The 24,751-nt window shown below is 47.3% G+C and overlaps 2 protein-coding genes across 2 annotated transcripts in view; one reads left to right on the forward strand and one right to left on the reverse strand.

The window, feature by feature from the left end:
* Positions 1–15,483, reverse strand: part of GINS3 (GINS complex subunit 3) — a 32,249-nt gene extending 16,766 nt beyond the window's left edge. The window contains exon 1 of the mRNA XM_063945841.1: positions 15,182–15,483. Coding sequence (XP_063801911.1) covers positions 15,182–15,349 — 168 coding nt within the window. The 5' untranslated portion in view covers positions 15,350–15,483. The remainder of the gene's footprint in view (positions 1–15,181) is intronic.
* A 3-nt stretch (positions 15,484–15,486) lies between these two features.
* The window catches only part of PRSS54 (serine protease 54), a 67,019-nt gene continuing 57,754 nt past the window's right edge, over positions 15,487–24,751 (forward strand). The window contains exon 1 of the mRNA XM_063945840.1: positions 15,487–15,680. Coding sequence (XP_063801910.1) covers positions 15,670–15,680 — 11 coding nt within the window. The 5' untranslated portion in view covers positions 15,487–15,669. The remainder of the gene's footprint in view (positions 15,681–24,751) is intronic.

A 24,751-nucleotide genomic window follows, 5' to 3' on the forward strand; every position in this document is an offset into this window, starting at 1 on the left:
ATAACAAACTTCGTACTACAAGTGACTATGTCGAATGTTAAACTTTTTTCCGGTATAAGGGTGATGGAATGAATCGCCTGCTATCATATGGCTGCACGTAGTGCAGCCCAGGCATTTGAAGCAGCCTTTACGCTGCTGGTTCAAAAATGACTTGCTTTGTGTATCTGCTGGAGATGGAAATTGTATGTCCGATTTTACCACATAATCCCGAATATTTCTACCCCTCTTGTAGGCTGGCATTCTTTGATCACGTAAATTAGAGAGAGCGGGGTCAGATTGAATGACCGGCCAGAATGCTTTAGTTACCCTATTAATTTTAGTACTTGCAGTGTTAAATTTATTAACCCAGACAAACTTCGAATGACTTTTCCTAGCCACAGGAATCAAAGATTCAGATCTGGAAATTTTAAGGACCCGATTCTTGGTACGTGCCAACTCTCTAGGACAGTATCCCCTGTTCTTAAACTTATTGACCATCTCATCCAGAGCCTTGCCTTTTCAAGCTGTGTCTCATCATTGATAATTCTATGAACTCGAAGCATCTGGGAAAAAGGAAGACCTCTCTTTAGGGGTTCTGGATGATGACTACTGGCTAACAGTATATTATTCATATCTGTAGGTTTACAAAATAGCGGAGTATGAATCTGATTATCAATGAGACTGATATTAACATCTAAAAAATTCACACTAGATGTACTAATGGTATAAGTGAATTTCACTGGCGAATCAGTTTCATTATGTGTATTAATCAAAGACTCCAGTTGCTCCCTTGGACCCGTCCAAAAGAGCAACAAGTCATCAATGTATCTAAGATACAATAATACATTCGACTTAACCTCATCTTTTGAAAAAAATAATTCTTCCTCTACGCCAAACATAAAACAGTTGGCCAGAGATGGAGACACATTACTCCCCATGGCGCAGCCCTGACACTGTACATAATACGCATTGTTGAACATGAAGTAATTGCATTCTAACGTAAGACGCAATAACCGAATAAACAGTTCAACACAAGGCCCTTTGTATAGGGGATGGTTGTCAATCACCGTTTGTACAGCAGTCAGGCCATCACCATGGGGAATACACGTGTAGAGGCTCTTAACATCTATGGTCACTAGAAAACAACCCGGAGGAACTGTCTGAATCTCTGCCAATCTAGTCAAGAGTGAAGTAGTATCCTTTAAATAGTAATCATGGGTCTGAACACACGGTTGTAAGAAAAAATCAAGATACATAGAGATTTTTTGGAATAATGATCCCCTCGCAGATATGATGGGACGTGCTGGAGGAGCATATCTATCTTTATGTATCTTGGGAATTGAGTACAATAGTGGTACAATCGGATAAGTAACCATTAATGCATCACACACATCAACCGAAATATCACCATCAAGAACAGCTTTATGCAAAATAGTATCTAACTCTTTCTTATATGACGACGTGGGATCAGACTTCAAGACAACATAGGTGGAGCGGTCACTAAGTAGACGATTCACTTCAGATACATAGTCTGCTGTATTTTGCACGACTATGGCTCCGCCCTTATCCGCCGGTCTGAACACCACGTCATCATATTTGCTGAGAGACATTAATGCCTGCCATTCCTCCTTAGATAAATTACTAAACTGATCATTAGAAGAATTCGACATGCTATCAATACTCATGTCAATCGTACGACAGAAGGACTTAATGGCTGCATTCGATGAACATGGATCAAAAACTGATTTCTTATGCAAGAAGCTGGGTAATGGGTCACTAGTCACAGTCACTTTTTCAGGTGAATTGAAATATTCTTTGAGACGCAATTGTCTACTTAATTTATAACGTTCTATCTTCCATTCAAACGGTTCAAACCGCTGTGTAGGGACAAAGTTCAAACCTCTAGACAGTACCTTGTTTTCATTAGGAGTGAGAACACGATCTGAAATGTTAATGATCAGCTCCTCTTCTGTACTGGAGGACGTCCTCCGCCACGACCTTTGGTTTTGGCCCCCCCTCCTCGTGTACCTCCGCTTGGGTCGGATATTTGGGCTATTACAAGCAGAATCCAAGTGGATATTTCTACTGGATACACTGTCCCCCCGTGGGTTAAACGAACAGTTAGGATTATCATGCTTTCTATAAGATATTAGTATTATGCCTATAGAGTTAAGGGAAATGTACTTTGGCTTTATTTGTATCAGTTGGACATCGTTTCATGACACAATCTCGATTGTGCAATTATGTATGAAAGCTCCTTTGATAGTATGCACATATTTTGTCATTGTTATAATATACTACAGGCAGGCTGCTACAGTGTAACTCTTTGAATATGTGTAATGTTACTGTTTGTCTTGTTTGTTTTTTTATTCAGCACTTTGCACTTTGTATAATTATGGTGCTCTGGTCCCTCCGTACTACTTGGTGTCCGGGCGCACCGTGATGACGTCATTTTATCGAGCGTGGCGCGCGGACGGCCGGAGGAATGGACGGATCAGTGGAGGTATAAAGGTATGTGATGTTTGTATATTGTATTATGCCCTGAGGAAAATGTTGAACAAATAACATTGAAACGTTGGCTGATTGGAGCTGCCTTTTGTCTTTATTGCCGTGAGTGCCGCCGGACTATTCCTATACATGTGTGGGGAACCGTGCAGGTTCTTTATGGAAGGCACCGGCTGTTAATGCTTGTTCTAGTTGGGAAGGAGTGCCGCTTGACTGCTTTACTATATATATATATATATATATAAAATTAGATGGGGCCCCACATATATCACTGCACGGGGCCCCGAGATTTCTGTTGCCGGCCCTGGAGAAGATAAACACTCTGCAGCGCAGGACAGTCTCCTTAGACATGGTAATGCATATTATATATATATATTATATATATATATATATATATATATATATATATATATATATATATATATAGTATCTTGTATAGGGCGGCACTCAAAGACTTGGTCAAAAGATGTAGATGAAAAAAACCCTGCAGGGCAAACTTTAATGTAACGTTTCAGAGACTGGCCCCTTCCTTCCTTGGTTGTCTGAGGAAGGGGCCAGTCCCCGAAACGTTACATTAAAGTTTGCCCTGCAGGGATTTTTTCATCTTCATCTTTTGACCAAGTCTTTGAGTGCCGCCCTATACAAGATACCATATGCTGCTCAGAAGCTTTCAGCCCTGAAGGGAAGGCACCGGAGCAGGATTTGCGTCAGTCCGGAGTGCCGGGGTCCCATTTGATTATATATATATATATATATATATATATATATATATATATATATATATATATATATATATATATATATATATATATATATTTATTTATAGCAGGGGTTCCACAAAAGTGGAGGGGGCACTCACTAGTAAATAACATATACAATTAAATAGCATAAAACATTCATGATTTTAATAGTCAGTTGCACCAATTCGCCTTTGATCGACGTTTCGACCCCTTGACCGGGTCTTTCTCAAGATAGGCAGAATCGGTAAACATTCACATCATTTTTCATTTTTCAAGGTATATACATAGTGTCCTCAATAGAGATCTAGAAAAAAGAGAGAACATAGGACCACTCTTAATGCCTCCCAGGCCCCACTGTTGCGCTTAGATCATATACTAACTAACACACGGCAACTTACACCGTGTGTGTATCAAATAAGATTAAACAAAATAAATAAAATAAATTAATAAAACAAAATAAATTAAAAAATAATAAATAAATAAAGTAAACCAAACGCCCAGTGGATAATATCCTACTACAGTGACCACCACAGTGACTCCATATACCAAAACAAGCGAAGGCTTACGTTGAGGCCTCACTTAAGGGAAAAAGATCCCGATAATCTCTATCCACTCAGCTGGTATGTTGCTCAAATCCTAAAAAACCAATGTGTACAAAATATCAGCAAATATTTAATTAGCAAAACCAATGTTGTTAAGCTCAACAAACATGTATATATAAATACCTACGTACTCAGCAATTGTACCGTCACAGGTAAATGTGAGTAGGCTTCCAATATAATATAATTCACAAGTGTCATCCTATAAACACAAAAGGGGGAAAAAGTGAGAGTGGAGACTACAGATATACTAATTTAACATGTGAGAGTGATAAACACCAACTACTCACAATATGCCAGCAGTCATTCCAGTCTAAGTGAGTCCAGGTGTGCCACTATTCGATTCCACAACATATCAAAACATGATCACTGAAATAAATAGTATGCAGTACCAATTTTTGGTCTGACCAGGTGACCTTCAGTCTCCTGGGCTGGACCCTAAGGTTCTTGCCCCTGTTCTTATCTCCAACAGTTGATTTTTTGAGGAGTGCGAAGTTATTGTATTTATACATAATTGTGCCACTTTTTGAAATCATGTATTAGTTGTATAAGTATGTACATTATTCTAGTGTTACATCTCCCTGAGTATATATTGGTTTTACAATACTTGACGGTTATCTTTGGGGTTGTCTTGCCCCATAGGGATATCCTATATTTTGATAATATGTTCATCTGATATTACTAGGGGGGATGGGATTGTTATGTTTACATGTAATAATTATTGTCTCTTTGTATTTTTATAAAATGTTATCTGTGAAATGTATGGTTAGACACTCATATGTCTAAACCTTATTGGGACAATACCAATTATGTATGTAACAAGTACTTTGGTGTTGGAGATGTGAGCGGTTGGGCTGGACCATTGTGGATGTTGTACCACTTTAAGCCCTCAGGTTCCAGTGTTGCATGATGCTTTATGAGTGATACATACATGTATGTTTATATGTGTTATGTGTCCTTTATATATATATTTACACATTTATATATTTATTTTGATTTGTATTTATATTTATTTTTATTTGTATTTCTGTTTCATTTTACTTTACTTATTTTTATTTATATTATACTTAATTTGTATTCTTATTTCTTTCTATTTACATTTATTATTATTATTTCTTGGTTATTTTACTTTATTAGTTTTTATCTATTTTTCTTTAGCCTATATATATTCTCTATTCCATATTTCCTATTCCCTATTTGTGATAGTGAGCCCAGTGAACATATTACACAGGATCCTGTTAGCCTATTGCACCACCACTTGGCGATGAGTGTATTTCTAGTCAGCTGTAGCGATGCGTCTCACCATTACCCGGTGGAACGCACACTTCCGGTGCATGACGTCTCGCGGATATAGTTTGGTGATGTGTTTCCGGTCCGTGAGACGCATGGTGCGTCCCGGACTATGGTGTGTAGCGGCGGCGGCGGTGTCGAATGCCGGGCACTCGCCTGCAGTTACGCGCAGGTGGGTAATGTTACCTAAAGATGTGGGGTGCCAACTCTGGTTTGACTTTGCGGGAATTGGATGACAGCGTGCAGCGGATGTGACGTTGTTGTTCATTTCCGGCCGCCTGGGTTTAAATCTTCCGTCGTTCAGACTACATGTGTAGAACCAGGTGCCCTCTGACTGTGTGAACATCGTAGTGTAAGTACCCACCGCTTAGGGGTTATCGACCCTGTCTGTACTGTTATTTTATTAGTGATTGATATTGGTACTGCATACTATTTATTTCAGTGATCATGTTTTGATATGTTGTGGAATCGAATAGTGGCACACCTGGACTCACTTAGACTGGAATGACTGCTGGCATATTGTGAGTAGTTGGTGTTTATCACTCTCACATGTTAAATTAGTATATCTGTAGTCTCCACTCTCACTTTTTCCCCCTTTTGTGTTTATAGGATGACACTTGTGAATTATATTATATTGGAAGCCTACTCACATTTACCTGTGACGGTACAATTGCTGAGTACGTAGGTATTTATATATACATGTTTGTTGAGCTAAACAACATTGGTTTTGCTAATTAAATATTTGCTGATATTTTGTACACATTGGTTTTTTAGGATTTGAGCAACATACCAGCTGAGTGGATAGAGATTATCGGGATCTTTTTCCCTTAAGTGAGGCCTCAACGTAAGCCTTCGCTTGTTTTGGTATATGGAGTCACTGTGGTGGTCACTGTAGTAGGATATTATCCACTGGGCGTTTGGTTTACTTTATTTATTTATTATTTTTTAATTTATTTTGTTTTATTAATTTATTTTATTTATTTTGTTTAATCTTATTTGATACACACACGGTGTAAGTTGCCGTGTGTTAGTTAGTATATGATCTAAGCGCAACAGTGGGGCCTGGGAGGCATTAAGAGTGGTCCTATGTTCTCTCTTTTTTTCTAGATCTCTATTGAGGACACTATGTATATACCTTGAAAAATTATGTGAATGTTTACCGATTCTGCCTATCTTGAGAAAGACCCGGTCAAGGGGTCGAAACGTCGATCAAAGGCGAATTGGTGCAACTGACTATTAAAATCATGAATGTTTTATGCTATTTAATTGTATATGTTATTTACTAGTGAGTGCCCCCTCCACTTTTGTGGAACCCCTGCTATGTATTTGTGGCCGACTGAGTCAGTTCCACTGGGTGCACCCTGAACATGTTTCTATGTATTTTTTGATGTGAGTGCGGATCTCCAATGATATATATTTATATTAATATATATATAATATATTATATATATATATTATATATTATATATATATATATATATATATATATATATATATATATATATATATATATATATATATATACACACACAGAAAAATGTCAGATACAGTTTCCCCCAGAGTATCTTCAGAGAGTCAGAGAGTACAAGAAGCCAGCCACACTGCGCCCCAGTAGGCAGTTATTATGCTGAAAGCCCGGCGCTGACCAACTAACCTTAATAGGGAAGTTAGTACTGTTACCATCCCCCCCTGTCTATAACGCCCTGGTACCACAGAGGTATAGCTGGAGTTATCTGGAGGGCAGCGCTCCCTGTCAGCGTCTCTGTACTGTGATCTGCAGGGAGAAAATGGCGCTGGTGAGTGCTGGATCTGCTCTGAGTGGAAGCCCCGTCCCTTGAAATGGCACACGGCTTCCCGCACTAAATTGTTTATACTGGCCTGAGGTGTTTGTTGCCAACAGCAGGGATTAGCCCGTTAGTCAAGTGACCAGTTTAGGGTATGTGCGCTGGGCCAGGACGCCCCTCAAGCGCCAACCCAGTGTGTTGCTGAGCCTGCCGGAGCGCAGCCCGTCAGAGCTGCGCTCCCACCCTTGTGACGCCATTCCCGCCGGCGACCCGCTAACCAGGACACCGGCGCTATACTCCCCACTCTTCTTTCTTCTGGCTCTGTTAGGGGGTGGCGGCCGTGCTGCGGGAGAGAGCGGTCGCCTCGTGGGCTTGCGATCAACACCCTCAGGAGCTCAGTGTCCTGTCATTAACTTCTAGAGTTGGTTCCTCCTCCTCCCCCCCCCCCCCGCCCCCCCAAATTCCACGAAGCAGGGACGTTGTTGCCAGCAGCCTCCCTGTAACCTAACAACTCTTAGAAAACAACAAAACTAGAAAAACTCCTATGGAGCTCCACTGGGCACATTTTCTAAACTGAGTCTGGTAGGAGGGGCATAGAGGGAGGAGCCAGCCCACACTATTAATCTCTTAAAGTGACCATGGCTCCTAGTGGGCACATCTATACCCCATCGTACTAAACGGAACCCCAGCATCCTCCAGGAGGTAAGAGAAATACACTGTGAGCTATACACAATGATATATTGGGGTGTAATATACACGGTGAGGTATACACATGATATAATAAGATTTTAAACCTACCGGTAAATCTTTTTCTCGTAGTCCGTAGAGGATGCTGGGGACTCCGTAAGGACCATGGGGATAGACGGGCTCCGCAGGAGACATGGGCACTTTAAGAAAGACTTTAGGTCTGGGTGTGCACTGGCTCCTCCCTCTATGCCCCTCCTCTAGACCTCAGTTAGAGAAACTTTGCCCAGAGGAGATGGACAGTACGAGGAAAGGATTTTTGTTAATCCAAGGGCAAGACTCATACCAGCCACTTGGGACGGGCGCCCAGCATCCTCTACGGACTACGAGAAAAAGATTTACCGGTAAGTTTAAAATCTTATTTTCTCTAACGTCCTAGAGGATGCTGGGGACTCCGTAAGGACCATGAGGATTATACCAAAGCTCCCAAACGGGCGGGAGAGTGCGGATGACTCTGCAGCACCGATTGAGCAAACAGGAGGTCCTCCTCAGCCAGGGTATCAAACTTCTAGAACTTTGCAAAGGTGTTTGACCCCGACCAATAGCAGCTCGGCACAGCTGTAGTGCCGAGACCCCTCGGGCAGCCGCCCAAGACGAGCCCACCTTCCTAGTGGAATGGGTCTTAACCGATTTCGGTAACAGCAATCCTGCCGTAGAATGCGCCTGCTGAATCGTGTTACAGATCCAGCGAGCAATAGTCTGCTTTGAAGCAGGGCCGCCAACCTTGTTGGCTGCATACAGGACAAACCGTGCTTCTGTTTTTCTGATCCCAGCCGTTCTGGCCACGTAAATTTTCAAAGCCCTGACCACATCCAGGGACTCTGAATCCTCCAAGTCACGTGTAGCCACAGGCACGACAATAGGTTGGTTCATATGAAAGGATGAGACCACCTTAGGTAGGAATTGAGGACGGGTCCGAAATTCCGCTCTATCCATATGGAAAACCAGATAGGGGCTTTTAGGTCCCATTGGAAAGTCCTTGCATGGAACCTGCCGAAGGGAATGGCCTCGTATGTTGCCACCATTTTTCCCAGGACTTGAGTGCAATGATGCACAGACACTTGGTTTGGCTTCAATAGGTTCTTGACTAGAATCATGAGTTATATACAAAAAGAAAAGGTCGCACAAGTCGTCTGTTCCTTTAAACCATAGGTCTTCAACCTGTGGCCCTCCAGCTGCTGCGGAACTACACATCCCAGCATGCCCTGCCTCAGTTTTACCATGCCTTAATAGCAAAACTGTGGCAGGGCATGGTGGGATGTGTAGTTCCACAGCAGCTGAAGGGCCACAGGTTGAAGACCCATGCTTTAAACCAACCCTCTTAAATGTTTACCGTTTTGTTCATATGAATTATCTTCACCGAGGGGTGCTACCACAGGCAAGATAGGGTAATATATATGCAAAAAAAGCCTCAGAAGAAGCAATTGCGAAACGTGCGTCAGGCCTCCCTGCGCACACGGCGTCCGCTACAGTTTTAATGCCGAGGCAGTGAAACAAAGATCTTACACACTCCCGGAAGGGAATGATCATTTAGATAGAGAAATGTGTATGTAGATAGTCTTGTGTACCACAGCGATATAGCATGTCAGTGATTTAGATTGATACTCTAATATTACACCCCTCGAAGGGTACAATTATATAGAAAGTGTGCTAAGAACAGCCATACGGAGAGCAGTGTTTCAACGTGCTGTTATTATCAGCACACTCTACCATGAGACTCAGTGTGCGATATGTATTGATTTAGGTGGAATATTTTGTAACAAGGAATCACCAATAATCCACAAGAATTACACAGTAATAAACCATACTTTGGATCCAAATAGAAATCATGTCCTAATAGCTGTCTGTACGGATAGAAATTAATTCCACGAAAATGGTTATAATATTGCAACACTCACAGCACCATATAAGTTACAGCTAGACTGTGTAATTGGGTTACTAATAAAGAATATAGACACAGTGTAACACCATTAATTAACAGCTATTTGGAGCCACACATGAGCTATAGTCAGATTGTGTGACTCGTGCTGCTAATGAAGGACAGACGCTGTGTGATTCTATGTATTAATAGCTGTCTGTGCTGATGGGAATTAACCCCATAGAATCAACTACCACTATCAACACACTCTATTATGAGACTTCGTGTATGGTATACTGTATATGCAGTAAAATACTGTAGATAATTAGGGAAGGATATATACTGTGTTAATTATTGAGGTGGGATAATTTGCAATAAAGGAATGCACTAATAATCCACACTAATCACACAGAAATAAACCATACTGTGGATTTAAACAGAAATCATGTTCTAAGAGCTGTCTGTACTGATAGAAATTAACCTCACTGAAATAGTTACAATATTGTAACATTCACAGCAGTGCATGAGTCACAGCTAGACTGTGTAACTGGGCTGGGATCCGGTCTGAAGATAGACAGTGTCTAGGTCGACAATGTTTAGGTCGACCACTATAGGTCGACAGTCACTAGGTCGACATGGATGGAAGGTCGACAGGGTTTCTAGGTCGACATGTGCTAGGTCGACAGGTCTAAAAGGTCAACATGAGTTTTTCACATTTTTTTTCTTTTGTTTAAGCTTTTCATACTTAACGATCCACGTGGACTACGATTGGAACGGTAAAGTGTGCCGAGCGAAGCGGTAGCGGAGCGAAGGCACCATGCCCGAAGCATGGCGAGCGAACGCGGTGCACTAATTTGGGATCCCGGTCACTCTACGAAGAAAACGACACCAAAAAAAAAAAAAAAAATCCTCATGTCGACCTTTAGACCTGTCGACTTAGCACGTCGACCTAGAAACCCTGTCGACCTTCCATCCATGTCAACCTAGTGACTGTCGACCTAAACATTGTCGACCTAGACACTGTCGATTTGATGAACCACACCCAACTGGGCTACCAATAAAGAATACGGACAGTGTAACAACATTAATCAACAACTGCTTGTGCTGATAGAAGCTAAGGAATAGCTACAATATTGAAACATTTGGAGCCACACATGAGTTATAGTCAGACTGTGTGACTCGTGCTGCTAATAAAGGACACAGACGCTGTGTGACCGTTATTATCAATACTTGCCTGTGTAGAAGGGAATTAACCCCATAGAATCAACCACAACATTGAAATATATGCGGCAATATATGAGTCACAGCTAGACTGAATGAGTGTACTATAAATGAAGAACAGACACATAATATAACAACATCCATTAGACTCTTAGCACTATAGTATATCTCCTTAATGTGTGGTAAGATGGAATAATAGTGACCTCTACCATATGTCCAGACATTTGTGGGATATGGATCTGGTCTTTAATGGACGTTACTTATTCTAGAAACGCAGCTAAGCAAGGACTGTTTTGTTCACTGAAATGAATGAATTCCAAGGAGACACACACACACACACACACACTGTGTATACATAGAAATTAATAAAATCATCTGTAAACATCTTGCTGTGAAGAAATTAACTTCTTAAGAAAGATATATAACATTGGGTTATTGTATCTAATCGGACTCTTTTGCGGCACAACCAAAGAGATTGATCTCTTAGGGATTTCTGTGAGCACACTGATTTGTAAGAGACTCCTATAGTGATTCTCTTACATATAGATTGAATATTAGTATATCTTGTCATACATGACCTTTATTGGTTATATTGAAAATAAGGAATAAAGAACAAGACATGAATTGCTGGTAACTATATGATATTTAATAAATATAAAACAAGACATGAATCACTGCTGGAAATTATATAACGTTTATTAATAAATACAGTAAAATATATGAACATTTGCATATTATAAAGGCATTCAGAACTTAGTTTGCGGACGCCCTGTGTGCGAGGAGTCACATTTTAAAACACTTTTTATATTTTTTCACCTCTATATTTTATCCTATATTTTGCAATGTTTTTTATTAATACAAATTAAAAGTTAAATTTTATATTAGCAATGTGCACCACTATAAGGCAATCTTGTTTCTCTTTTTTTGCATCTAGAATCATGAGTTCCTGAGCCTTTTCTATCGGCCCAAGAAGCTCAGACAAGTCGTAGGAACCAGCTGCGACTTCGGGATATTGAGAATCCAGCCGTGTTGCTGTAACACCTTCAGTGAAAGTGACACACTGTTCAGTAACTGCTCTCGTGATCTCGCTTTTATGAGGAGATCGTCCAAGTACAGGATAATTGTGACACCCTGCTTGCGCAGGAGCACCATCATTTCCGCCATTACCTTTGTGAAAATCCTCGGGGCCGTGGAAAGCCCAAACGGCAACGTCTGAAATTGGTAATGACAATCCTGTACCGGATTCTCAGGTACGCCTGATGAGGTGGATATATGGGAACATGAAGGTATGCATCCTTTATGTCCAGAGATACCATAAAATCCCCCCCTTCCAGGCTGGCGATGACCGCTCTGAGCGATTCCATTTTGAACTTGAACCGTTTTAAGTATAGGTTCAGAGATTTTAAATTCAATATGGGTCTGACCGAACCGGCCGGTTTCGGAACTACAAACAGGGTGGAGTAGTATCCCTTCCCTCTCTGAAGTAGGGGAACTTCGACCACCACTTGATACACAATTTGTGAATAGCATTTAACACTATCTCCCTTTCCAGGGGAGAAGTCGGTAGAGCCGATTTGAAAAACCAGCGAAGAGGCACCTCTTCGAATTCCAGCTTGTATCCCTGAGAAACAAATTTCTATTGCCCAGGGATCCACCTGTGAGTGAACCCAGATGTGGCTGAAAAGTCGAAGACGTGCCCCCACTGGGGCGGACTCCCCCAGCGGAGCCCCAGCGTCATGCGGTGGATTTTGCAGAGGTCGGGGAGGATTTCTGTTCCTGGGAACTAGCTGTGTTGTGCAGCTTTTTACCTCTGCCCTTACCTCTGGCAAGAAAGGACGATCCACGCACTCTTTTGCTTTTATTTGAATGAAAGGACTGCATTTGATAATGTGGCGCTTTCTTAGTTTGTGAGGGAACATAAGGCAAAAAATTCGATTTACCTGACGTAGCTGTGGAGACCAGGTCCGAGAGACCTTCCCCAAACAATTCCTCCCCCTTGTAAGGTAAAACCTCCATATGTCTTTTTGAGTCGGCATCACCTGTCCACTGCCGGGTCCAGAGGACTCGTCTAGCAGAGATTGACATAGCGTTTATTCTGGAACCCAGTAAACTAATGTCTCTTTGAGCATCCCTCATATATATGACAGCATCCTTTATATGGCCTAGGGTCAATAAAATGGTATCCTTATCTAGGGTTTCAATCTCCGCCGATAAGGAATCTGTCCATGCTGCAACCGCACTACAAACCCAGGCCGACGCAATTGCCGGTCTGAGTAATGTACCAGAATGTGTGTAAATGGATTTCAAGGTCATCTCCTGCTTGCGGTCTGCAGGATCCTTGAGGGTAGCCGTATCTTGTGATGGCAGCGCTATCTTTTTTGACAAGCGTGTCAACGCTTTGTCCACCTTAGGGGATGATTCCCACCGTATCCCGTCCGTTGGCGGGAAAGGATACGCCATAAGAATCCTTTTGGGAATCTGCAGTTTTTTGTCTGGAGATTCCCAAGCTTTTTCAAATAATTCGTTCAACTCATGTGAGGAGGGAAAAGTTACCTCTGGCTTTTTTCCCTTATACATGTGTACCCTCGTGTCAGGGACAGGGGGTTCCTCTGTGATATGCAACACTTCTATTATTGCAATAATCATATATCGAATACATTTAGCCACTTTCGGCTGTAACTTTACATCATCGTAGTCGACACTGGAGTCCGAATCCGTGTCGGTATCAGTGTCTGCTATTTGGGATAGTGGGCGCTTCCGAGACCCTGAAGGTCCCGGCGACATAGGGACAGACACAGGTTGACTCCCTGACTGTTCCTTAGCCTCGGCTTTGTCTAATCTCTTGTGCAGTAAGTTCACACTAGCATTTAAAACATTCCACATATCCACCCAGTCAGGTGTCGGCACCGCCGACGGAGACCTCACATTCATACGCTCCCCCTCCTCTCTAGGTGAGCCTTCTACCTCAGACATGTCGACACACCACACACACAGGGAACCTCTTATCTGAAGGCAGTTTCCCCACCAGGCCCTTTGGAGAGACAGAGAGAGAGTATGCCACCACACACCCCAGCGCTGTATGACCCAGGACAAAAACACAATATTATGTTTACCCAGATAGCGCTGTTTACATATACAATATGCGCTAATTTTGTGCCCCCCCTCCTCTTTAAAACCCTCTGTCTACCGTGGTATAAGCAGGAGAGAGTCCGGGGAGCTTCCTCTCAGCGGTGCTGTGGAGAAAAAATGGCGCTGTGAGTGCTGAGGGAGAAGCCCCGCCCCCTTGGCGGCGGGCTTCTGTCCCGCTGAAAATCTCAAAATTTGGCTGGGGCTCTTATATATGTACAGTGCCCAGCTGTACATATACTTATTTTTGCCAAAAGAGGTCTATATGCTGCCCAGGGCGCCCCCCCCTGCTCCCTGCACCCTTACAGTGACTGCCGTGTGTGAGGTGTATGGGAGCAATGGCACACAGCTGCAGTGCTGTGCGTTACCTCAGTGAAGATCATGAAGTCTTCTGCCGCCTCTGAAGTCTTCTTTTCTTCTCATACTCACCCGGCTTCTATCTTCCGGCTCTGTGAGGGGGGCGGCAACGCGGCTCTGGGACGGACAGCGAGGGTGAGACCTGCGTACTAATCCCTCTGGAGCTAATGGTGTCCAGTAGCCTATGAAACAGAGCCTTGAAACTCACAGAAGTAGGGCTGCTTCTCTCCCCTCAGTCCCTCGATGCAGGGAGTCTGTTGCCAGCAGGCTCCCTGAAAATAAAAAAAACCTAACAAATAAACTTTGTCAGGAAGCTCACGAGAGCTCCCTGAAAAGCACCCAGTATCAAACTGAGGTCTAGAGGAGGGGCATAGAGGGAGGAGGAGCCAGTGCACACCCAGACCTAAAGTCTTTCTTAAATTGCCCATGTCTCCTGCGGAGCCCGTCTATCCCCATGGTCCTTACAGAGTCCCCAGCATCCTCTAGGACGTTAGAGAAATTGGGGTTTAATATACACTGAGGTATACACTTGATATATTGGGGTGTAATATACACGATATATTGGGGTATAATATACACGGTGAGGTATACACATGATATATTGGGGTGTAATATACACAAGATATATTGGGGTGTAATATACACATGATATATTGGGGTGTAATATACACATGATATATTGGGGTGTAATATACACATGATATATTGGGGTGTAATATACACATGATATATTGGGGTGTAATATACACATGATATATTGGGGTGTAATATACACATGATATATTGGGGTGTAATATACACATGATATATTGGGGTGTAATATACACATGATATATTGGGGTGTACTATACACATGATATATTGGGGTGTACTATACACATGATATATTGGGGTGTAATATACACTGTGATGTATACACAATGATATACTGCTGTGAGATACACATATATTGGGGTATATGTAGGATATCGGGGTCACCTCGGGGATGCCGTCACTGTCTCCCCCCTTCTCCAGGAAGCCCAGGCGGGGGAAGCCGCTCTCTAACCGGCATGGCAGCTTCTCCTGTGACATGAGCAGATCATCCAGTGACAGGAAATTTTCCTCCCGGCCCAGACTGGCCTCCACCGGCATATACGGGTCCCACATCCCAGACACCGGCAGCAGCGGCTCTTCCCCTCTCCCACACTCTGACAGGAACAGCTTCCCGCCTTCCGCGTATCAAGCCTCACTCTGACCAGGACGTTCCCCTGACGCCATCACGCCGCGGGCTCCACCCCCTCCCCTCGGCTTATCGGAGCGCTCTACTGCGTTACCATGGAGACAAGGATGAGGTTTCCATAGCAACTAAAAGGCAGCAGCGCGCTCTGTCTCCACCTGCTGGAAGCTACTGAGATGACGCAGATTTTATATTACACACCTGGGGCCCCCAATGCTGTGTGAGTGGCCCCTGATATGTAACAGTCAGGATGGAGAAGAGGTGAGGCAGTCACACCCAGGCTCTGTAACCCTAGTGGTGCCTCTAGGCCTCAGGTGTGAGGGTGACAAGTGTGTACAGTGATGTCAGCCGTAGCGGTGCCTCTAGGCTCAGGTGTGAGTGTGACAGGTGTGTACAGTGCTGTCAGCCGTATCGAAGTTTCTAGGCCTCAGGTGTGATGTGACAGGTGGGAGGGTGACTGATGTGTACAGTGATGTCAGCCGTAGCGGTGCCTCTAGGCCTCAGGTGTGAGGGTGACAGGTGTGTACAGTGTTGTCAGCCGTAGCGGTGCCTCTAGGCCTCAGGTGTGAGGGTGACAGGTGTGTACAGTGATGTCAGCCGTAGCGGTGCCTCTAGGCCTCAGGTGTGAGGGTGACAGCTGGAATGGTGACTGGTGTGTACAGTGATGTCATCCGTAGTGGTGCATCTAGGCCTCAGGTGTGAGGTTGACAGGTATGTACAGTGCTGTCAGCCATATCAAAGTTTCTAGGCCTCAGGTGTGATGGTGACAGGTGAGAGGGTGACAGGTGTGTACAGTGATGTCAGCCATAGCGGTGTCTCTAGGCTCAGGTGTGAGGGTGACAAGTGTGTACAGTGATGTCATCCATAGTGGTGACTCTAGGCCTCAGGTGTGAGGGTGACAGGTGTGAGGGTGATGTCAGCCGTAGTGGTGCATCTAGGCCTCAGGTGTGAGGGTGACAGGTGTGTACAGTGCTTTCAGCCATATCGAAGTTTCTAGGCCTCAGGTGTGATGGTAACAGGTGGGAGGGTGACAGGTGTGTACAGTGATGTCAGCCGTAGCGGTCTCTCTAGGCTTAGGTGTGAGTGTGACAGGTGTGTACAGTGATGTCAGCCGTAGTGGTGTCTCTAGGCCTCAGGCTTGAGGGTGACAGGTGTGTACAGTGATGTCATCCATAGTGGTGCCTCTAGGCCTCAGGTGTGAGGGTGACAGGTGTGTACAGTGTTGTCAGCCATATCGAAGTTTCTAGGCCTCAGGTGTGATGGTGACAGGTGGGAGGTTGACAGGTGTGTACAGTGATGTCAGCCATAGCGGTGTCTCTAGGCTCAGGTGTGAGGGTGACAGGTGTGATGGTGACAGATGTGGACAGTGATGTCAGCCGTAGTGGTGCCTCTAGGTCTCAGGTGTGAGGGTGACAGGTGTGAGGGTGATGTCAGCCGTAGTGGTGCCTGTAGGCCTCAGGTGTGAGGGTAACAGGTGTGTACAGTGCTGTCAGCCATATCGAAATTTCTAGGCCTCAGGTGTGATGGTGACAGGTGAGAGGGTGACAGGTGTGTACAGTGATGTCAGCTGTAGTGGTGTCTCTAGGCCTCAGGCGTGAGGGTGAGAGGTGTGTACAGTAATTTCAGTCGTAGCGGTGTCTCTAGGCTTTGGTGTGAGGGTGACTGGTGTGTACAGTGATTTCAGCCGTAGAGGTGTCTCTAGGCCTCAGGTGTGAGTGTGACAGGTGTGTACAGTGCCGTCAGCCGTATCGAAGTTTCTAGGCCTCAGGTGTGATGGTGACAGGTGTGAGGGTGACAAGTGTGTACAGTGATGTCAGCCGTAGCGGTGCCTCTAGGCCTCAGGTGGGAGGGTGACAGGTGTGTACAGTGATGTCAGCCATAGCGGTGCCTCTAGGCCTCAGGTGTGAGGGTGACAGGTGTGTACAGTGATGTCAGCCGTAGTGGTGCCTCTAGGTCTCAGGTGTGAGGGTGACAGGTGTGTACAGTGCTGTCAGCCATATCGAAGTTTCTAGGCCTCAGGTGTGATGGTAACAGGTATGAGTGTGACAGGTGTGTACAGTGATTTCAGCCGTAGCGGTGTCTCTAGGCTTAGGTGTGAGGGTGACAGGTGTGTACAGTGATGTCAGCCGTAGCGGTGTCTCTAGGCTTAGGTGTGAGGGTGACAGGTGTGTACAGTGATTTCAGCCGTAGCGGTGTCTCTAGGCCTCAGGTGTGAGTGTGACAGGTGTGTACAGTGCCGTCAGCCGTATCGAAGTTTCTAGGCCTCAGGTGTGATGGTGACAGGTGAGAGGGTGACAGGTGTGTACAGTGATGTCAGCCATAGCGGTGTCTCTAGACTCAGGTGTGAGGGTGACAGGTGTGATGGTGACAGATGTGGACAGTGATGTCAGCCGTAGTGGTGCCTCTAGGTCTCAGGTGTGTTGGTGACAGGTGTGTACAGTGATGTCATCCATAGTGGTGACTCTAGGCCTCAGGTGTGAGGGTGACAGGTGTGAAGGTGACGGGTGTCTACAGTGATGTCAGCCGTAGTGGTGACTCTAGGCCACAGGTGTGAGGGTGACAGGTGTGAGGGTGATGTCAGCCGTAGTGGTGTCTCTAGGCCTCAGGTCTGAGGGTGACAGGTGTGTACAGTGCTGTCAGCCATATCAAAGTTTCTAGGCCTCAGGTGTGATGGTGATAGGTGTGTACAGTGATGTCAGCCGTAGCGGTGTCTGTAGGCTCAGGTGTGAGGGTGACAGGTGTGATGGTGACAGGTGTGTACAGTGATGTCATCCATAGTGGTGACTCTAGGTCTCAGGTGTGTTGGTGACAGGTGTGTACAGTGATGTCATCCATAGTGGTGACTCTAGGCCTCAGGTGTGAGGGCGACAGGTGTGAAGGTGACGGGTGTCTACAGTGATGTCAGCCGTAGTGGTGACTCTAGACCACAGGTGTGAGGGTGACAGGTGTGAGGGTGATGTCAGCCGTAGTGGTGTCTCTAGGCCTCAGGTCTGAGGGTGACAGGTGTGTACAGTGCTGTCAGCCATATCAAAGTTTCTAGGCCTCAGGTGTGATGGTGACAGGTGTGTACAGTGATGTCAGCCGTGGCGGTGTCTCTAGGCTCAGGTGTGAGGGTGACAGGTGTGATTGTGACAGGTGTGTACAGTAATGTGAGCCATAGTGGTGTCTCTAGGACTCAGGTGTGAGGGTGAAAAGTGTGAGGGTGACAAGTGTGTACAGCGATGTCAGCCGTAGTGGTGACTCTAGGCCTCAGGTGTGAGGGTGACAGGTGTGTACAGTGATGTCATTCGTAGCGGTGACTCTAGGCCTCAGGTGTGAGGGCGGCAGGTGTGAGGGTGATGTCAGCCGTAGCGGTGTCTCTAGGCCTCAGGTGTGAGTGTGACAGGTGTGTACAGTGCTGTCAGCCGTATCAAAGTTTCTAGGCCTCAGGTGTGATGGTGACAGGTGGGAGGGTGACAGGTATGTACAGTAATGTGAGCCGTAGTGGTGTCTCTAGGACTCAGGTGTGAGGGTGAAAAGTGTGAGGGCGACAGGTGGGAGGGTGACAGCTGTGTACAGTGATGTCAGCCGTAGCTGTGTCTCTAGGCTCAGGTGTGAGGGTGACAGGTGTGATGGTGACAGGTATGTACAGTAATGTGAGCCGTAGTGGTGTCTCTAGGACTCAGGTGTGAGGGTGAAAAGTGTGAGGGCGACAGGTGTGTACAGCGATGTCAGCCGTAGTGGTGACTCTAGGCCTCAGGTGTGAGGGCGACAGGTGTGAAGGTGACGGGTGTCTACAGTGATGTCAGCCGTAGTGGTGACTCTAGTCCTCAGGTGTGAGGGTGACAGGTGTGAGGGTGATGTCAGCCGTAGCTGTGTCTCTAGGCTCAGGTGTGAGTGTGACAGGTGTGTACAGTGCTGTCAGCCTTATCAAAGTTTCTAGGCCTCAGGTGTGAGGGTGACAGGTGGGAGGGTGACAGGTGTGTACAGTGATGTCAGCCGTAGCGGTGCCTCTAGGCCTCAGGTGTGAGGGTGACAGGTGGAAGGGTGACTGGTGTGTACAGTGATGTCATCCGTAGTGGTGCCTCTAGGCCTCAGGTGGGAGGGTGACAGGTGTGTACAGTGATGTCAGCCGTAGCGGTGTCTCTAGGCTCAGGTGTGAGGGTGACAGGTGGGAGGGTGACAGGTGTGTACAGTGATGTCAGCCGTAGCAGTGTCTCTAGGCTCAGGTGTGAGGGTGACAGGTGTGATGGTGACAGATGTGGACAGTGATGTCAGTCGTAGTGGTGCCTCTAGGTCTCAGGTGTGAGGGTGACAGGTGTGTACAGTGATGTCATCCGTAGCGGTGACTCTAGGCCTCAGGTGTGAGGGCGACAGGTGTGAAGGTGACGGGTGTCTACAGTGATGTCAGCCGTAGTGGTGACTCTAGGCCTCAGGTGTGAGAGTGACAAATTTGAGGGTGACAGGTGTGTACAGTAATGTGAGCCGTAGTTGTGTCTCTAGGACTCAGGTGTGAGGGTGAAAAATATGAGGGTGACAGGTGTGTACAGTGATGTAATCGGTAGAGGTGTCTTTAGGCCTCAGGTGTGAGGGCGACAGGTGTGAAGGTGACAAGTGTGTACAGTAATGTCAGCCGTAGTGGTGTCTCTAGGCCTCAGGTGTCAGGGCGACAGGTGTGAGGGTGACAGGTGTGTACAGTAATGTGAGCCGTAGTTGTGTCTCTAGGACTCAGGTGTGAGGGTGAAAAATGTGAGGGTGACAGGTGTGTACAGTGATGTAATCGGTAGAGGTGTCTTTAGGCCTCAGGTGTGAGGGCGACAGGTGTGAAGGTGACAAGTGTGTACAGTAATGTCAGCCGTAGTGGTGACTCTAGGCCTCAGGTGGAAGGGTGGCAGGTGTATACAGTGATGTCATCCATAGCGGTGACTCTAGGCCTCAGGTGTGAGGGTGACAGGTGTGAGGGAGATGTCAGCCGTATTGGTGACTATGCCTCAGGTGTGAGGGTGACAGGTGTGTACAGCGATGTCATCCGTAGCGGTGACTCGAGGTCTCAGGTGTGAGGGAGACAGGTGTGAATGTGACAGGTGTGAGAAAGGGTGACAGGCGTGAGGATGACAGGTGTGAGAGTGACAGGTGTGAGAGTGACAGGTGTGAAGGTGACAGGTGTGAGGGAGGGTGACAGGTGTAAGGAAGACACGTGTGAGGATGACAGGTGTGAGGGTGACAGGTGTAAGGAAGACAGGTGTGAGGGTGACAGGTGTGAGGGTGACAGGTGTGAGTGACAGGTGTGAGAGTGACAGGTGTAAGGAAGACAGGTGTGAGGGTGACAGGTGTGAGGGTGACAGGTGTGAGAGTGACAGGTGTGAAGGTGACAGGTGTGAGGGTGACAGGTGTAAGGAAGACAGGTGTGAGGGTGACAGGTGTGAGGGTAACAGGTGTGAGAGTGACAGGTGTGAAGGTGACAGGTGTAAGGAAGACAGGTGTGAAGGTGACAGGTGTGAGGGTGACAGGCGTGAGGATGACAGGTGTGAGGGTGACAGGTGTGAGGGTGACAGGTGTGAGGGTGACAGGTGTGAGAGTGACAGGTGTAAGGAAGACAGGTGTGAGGGTGACAGGTGTGAGGGTGACAGGTGTGAGAGTGACAGGTGTAAGGAAGACAGGTGTGAGGGTGACAGGTGTGAGAGTGACAGGTGTGAGAGTGACAGGTGTGAGGGTGACAGGTGTGAGAGTGACAGGTGTAAGGAAGACAGGTGTGAGGGTGACAGGTGTGAGGGTGACAGGTGACAGGTGTGAGAGTGACAGGTGTAAGGAAGACAGGTGTGAGGGTGACAGGTGTGAGGGTGACAGGTGAGGGTGACAGGTGTGAGGGTGACAGGTGTGAAGGTGACAGGTGTGAGAGTGACAGGTGTGAGAGTGACAGGTGTGAGGGTGACAGGTGTGAGAGTGACAGGTGTGAGGGTGACAGGTGTGAGGGTGACAGGTGTGAGAGTGACAGGTGTGCGGGTGACTGGTGTGAGGGTGACAGGTGTGAGAGTGACAGGTGTAAGGAAGACAGGTGTGAGGGTGACAGGTGTGAGGGTGACAGGTGTGAGAGTGACAGGTGTAAGGAAGACAGGTGTGAGGGTGACAGGTGTGAGAGTGACAGGTGTGAGGGTGACAGGTGTGAGGGTGACAGGTGTAAGGGTGAAAGGTGTGAGAGTGACAGGTGTAATGAAGACAGGTGTGAGGGTGACAGGTGTGAGGGTGACAGGTGAGGGTGACAGGTGTGAGGGTGACAGGTGTGAGAGTGACAGGTGTGAGAGTGACAGGTGTGAGAGTGACAGGTGTAAGGAAGACAGGTGTGAGGGTGCCAGATGTGAGGGTGACAGGTGAGGGTGACAGGAGTGAGGGTGACAGGTGTGAGGGTGACAGGTGTGAGGGTGACAGGTGTGAGAGTGACAGGTGTGAGGGTGACAGGTGTGAGAGTGACAAGTGTGAGAGTGACAGGTGTGAGGTGACAGGTGTGAGAGTGACAGGTGTAAGGAAGACAGGTGTAAGGAAGACAGGTGTGAGGGTGACAGGTGTGCGGTGACAGGTGTGAGGGTGACAGGTGTGAGGGTGACAGGTGTGAGAGTGACAAGTGTAAGGAAGACAGGTGTGAGAGTGACAGGTGTGAGAGTGACAGGTGTGAAGGTGACAGGTGTGAGGGTGACAGGTGTGAGGGTGACAGGTGTGAGAGTGACAGGTGTGAGGAAGACAGGTGTGAGAGTGACAGGTGTGAGGGTGACATGTGTAAGGAAGACAGGTGTGAGAGTGACAGGTGTGAGGGTGACAGGTGTGAAGGGGACAGGTGTGAAGGTGACAGGTGTGAGAGTGACAGGTGTGAGGGTGACAGGTGTGAGGGTGACAGGTGTGAGAGTGACAGGTGTGAAGGTGACAGGTGTGAGGGTGACAGGCGTGAGGATGACAGGTGTGAGGGTGACAGGTGTGAGAGTGACAGGACAGGTGTAAGGAAGACAGGTGTGAGGGTGACAGGTGTGAGAGTGACAGGTGTGAGAGTGACAGGTGTGAGAGTGACAGGTGTGAGAGTGACAGGTGTGAGGGTGACAGGTGTGAGGGTGACAGGTGTGTGAGTGACAGGTGTGAGGGTGAGAGGTGTGTGAGTGACAGGTGTAAGGAAGACAGGTGTGAGGATGACAGGCGTGAGGGTGACAGGTGTAAGGAAGACAGGTGTGAGGGTGACAGGCGTGAGGATGACAGGTGTGAGAGTGACAGGTGTGAAGGTGACAGGCGTGAGGATGACAGGTGTGAGGGTGACAGGTGTGTGAGTGACAGGTGTGAGGGTGAGAGGTGTGTGAGTGACAGGTGTAAGGAAGACAGGTGTGAGGATGACAGGCGTGAGGGTGACAGGTGTAAGGAAGACAGGTGTGAGGGTGACAGGCGTGAGGGTGACAGGTGTGAGGGTGACAGATGTGAGGATGACAGGTGTGAGAGTGACAGGTGTGAAGGTGACAGGCGTGAGGATGACAGGTGTGAGGGTGACAGGTGTGAGGGTGAGAGGTGTGTGAGTGACAGGTGTAAGGAAGACAGGTGTGAGGATGACAGGCGTGAGGATGACAGGCGTGAGAGTGACAGGTGTGAGGGTGACAGGTGTGAGGGTGACAGGTGTGAGGATGACAGGTGTGAGGGTGACAGGTGTAAGGAAGACATGTGTGAGGGTGACAGGCGTGAGAGTGACAGGTGTGAGGGTGACAGGTGTAAGGAAGACAGGTGTGAGGGTGACAGGCGTGAGGGTGGCAGGTGTGAGGGTGACAGGTGTAAGGAAGACAGGTGTGGAGGTGACAGGCGTGAGGGTGACAGGTGTGCACAGTGGTGTCTATTGGGTGATTAGCACGGATCTGTACAGTCCTGCGGTGACTGTCGGGAGGAGGAATAGGCTGTTGTGTTCTGCCGATGCTGCTTACACATTAGTCTGGGTGGACATTAGCGTAAAGGGATGACGTGGCAGCAGTATTACATGTGGCTGCTGTGACAGGAGAACCCGGAGTCGGCCTCACATTGGGGAGATGTATGAAATCTTCTAAAGGGAATGTTGGAGAAGTTGCTGATAACCAGTCCGCTTCTAGCGTTTATCTGCTACATTCTATAAACCAATAGAGAATTATTCATTGCTGTATGCAACTGTGACCGGATGCGTCTACGCTGCCTGCACCAGGCGATGCAAGCGATCACAGAGTGGTTTGGATCTCACAGAACTTTGTCACTAGGGGTGTCCCTCTTACCATCAGTACCTGCCTGTTCCTGGCTCCACCCACTGCGCGGATATTTTGCTGCCACCACCAGGTCCTAGCACCTGCCCTGTAACTGCTTTACTGCTCAGGCTCCTACCATCGGCACATGTAAAGCTTGATGCTGTCTATGCTTAGAGATGCTGCTGCCGCTCCCCATTGGTCGCTGACCATTGACCAGGCTCCTGCATCTGTAGCTGCCAGAGGGCGGAGCTTGGAGACGCTGGGCTCACTCCAGGACAGCAGGAAAACGGAATAGCGTTTTGCACAATTCTGTGGTCACAGGATCCAGATGCACCTGTTGCAAAGGTAAGATGGTTATTTGCTCATAGGGCCTAATTCAGACCTGATCGGTGCTGTGCATTTTCGTGCACCGGCGGCGCAGTGCACCAGAGCATGCCAGACAGCCGACGGCTGTGTCAGCCATGCGAACGCCTTTGCCTGATTGACAGGCAACTACGGCTGCTGGGCAGGAGGTGGCGGGCCGGTAGCGTTTGACGGTCGTTTAGGGGGCGTGGTCCAGGCAACGCAGGTGAGCCTGGACCGTTGGGGAGAGGGGGGGCGGGCCGTGGCGGCTGCGTGATGTCACACGCAAGCCGCTGCAACCCTCACAGCGACGAGTAGCTCCTGCCAGAGCGCAGGAGCTGCGCTGGCAGGGAGCTACTCCTAAAGTGCAAAAGCATCGCCGCTGTGCGATGCTTTTGTACTTGTGTGGCAGGGCAGGGCCTGACATGCGGGGCGGACTAGCCCTGTGCTGGGCGTACCCCCGCATGTCTATGTGACTGATCGCTACGATCAGGTCTGAATTAGGCCCATAGTCTTAAAGAAGACCCTTCCTCAGAGGGTGTAGCATACAAGATGTTACAGCAGATCTCTCAGAGAATAACTCTCGCCACTCAGGGCTCACACATATGGGGGGGGGGGGGCATTCCGAGTTGATCGCTAGCTGCCGTTGTTCGCAGCGCAGCAGTCAGGCTAAAAATCGGCATTTCTGCGCATGCGTACGGGCCGCAGTGCGCACGCGCGATGTACTTTCACAAAAAACTATGCAGTTTTACACAAGGTTGAGCGACTCTTTTCCGTCGC

Source organism: Pseudophryne corroboree, chromosome 11 (genome assembly GCF_028390025.1).
Source record: "Pseudophryne corroboree isolate aPseCor3 chromosome 11, aPseCor3.hap2, whole genome shotgun sequence".
NCBI classification, from domain to species: domain Eukaryota; kingdom Metazoa; phylum Chordata; class Amphibia; order Anura; family Myobatrachidae; genus Pseudophryne; species Pseudophryne corroboree.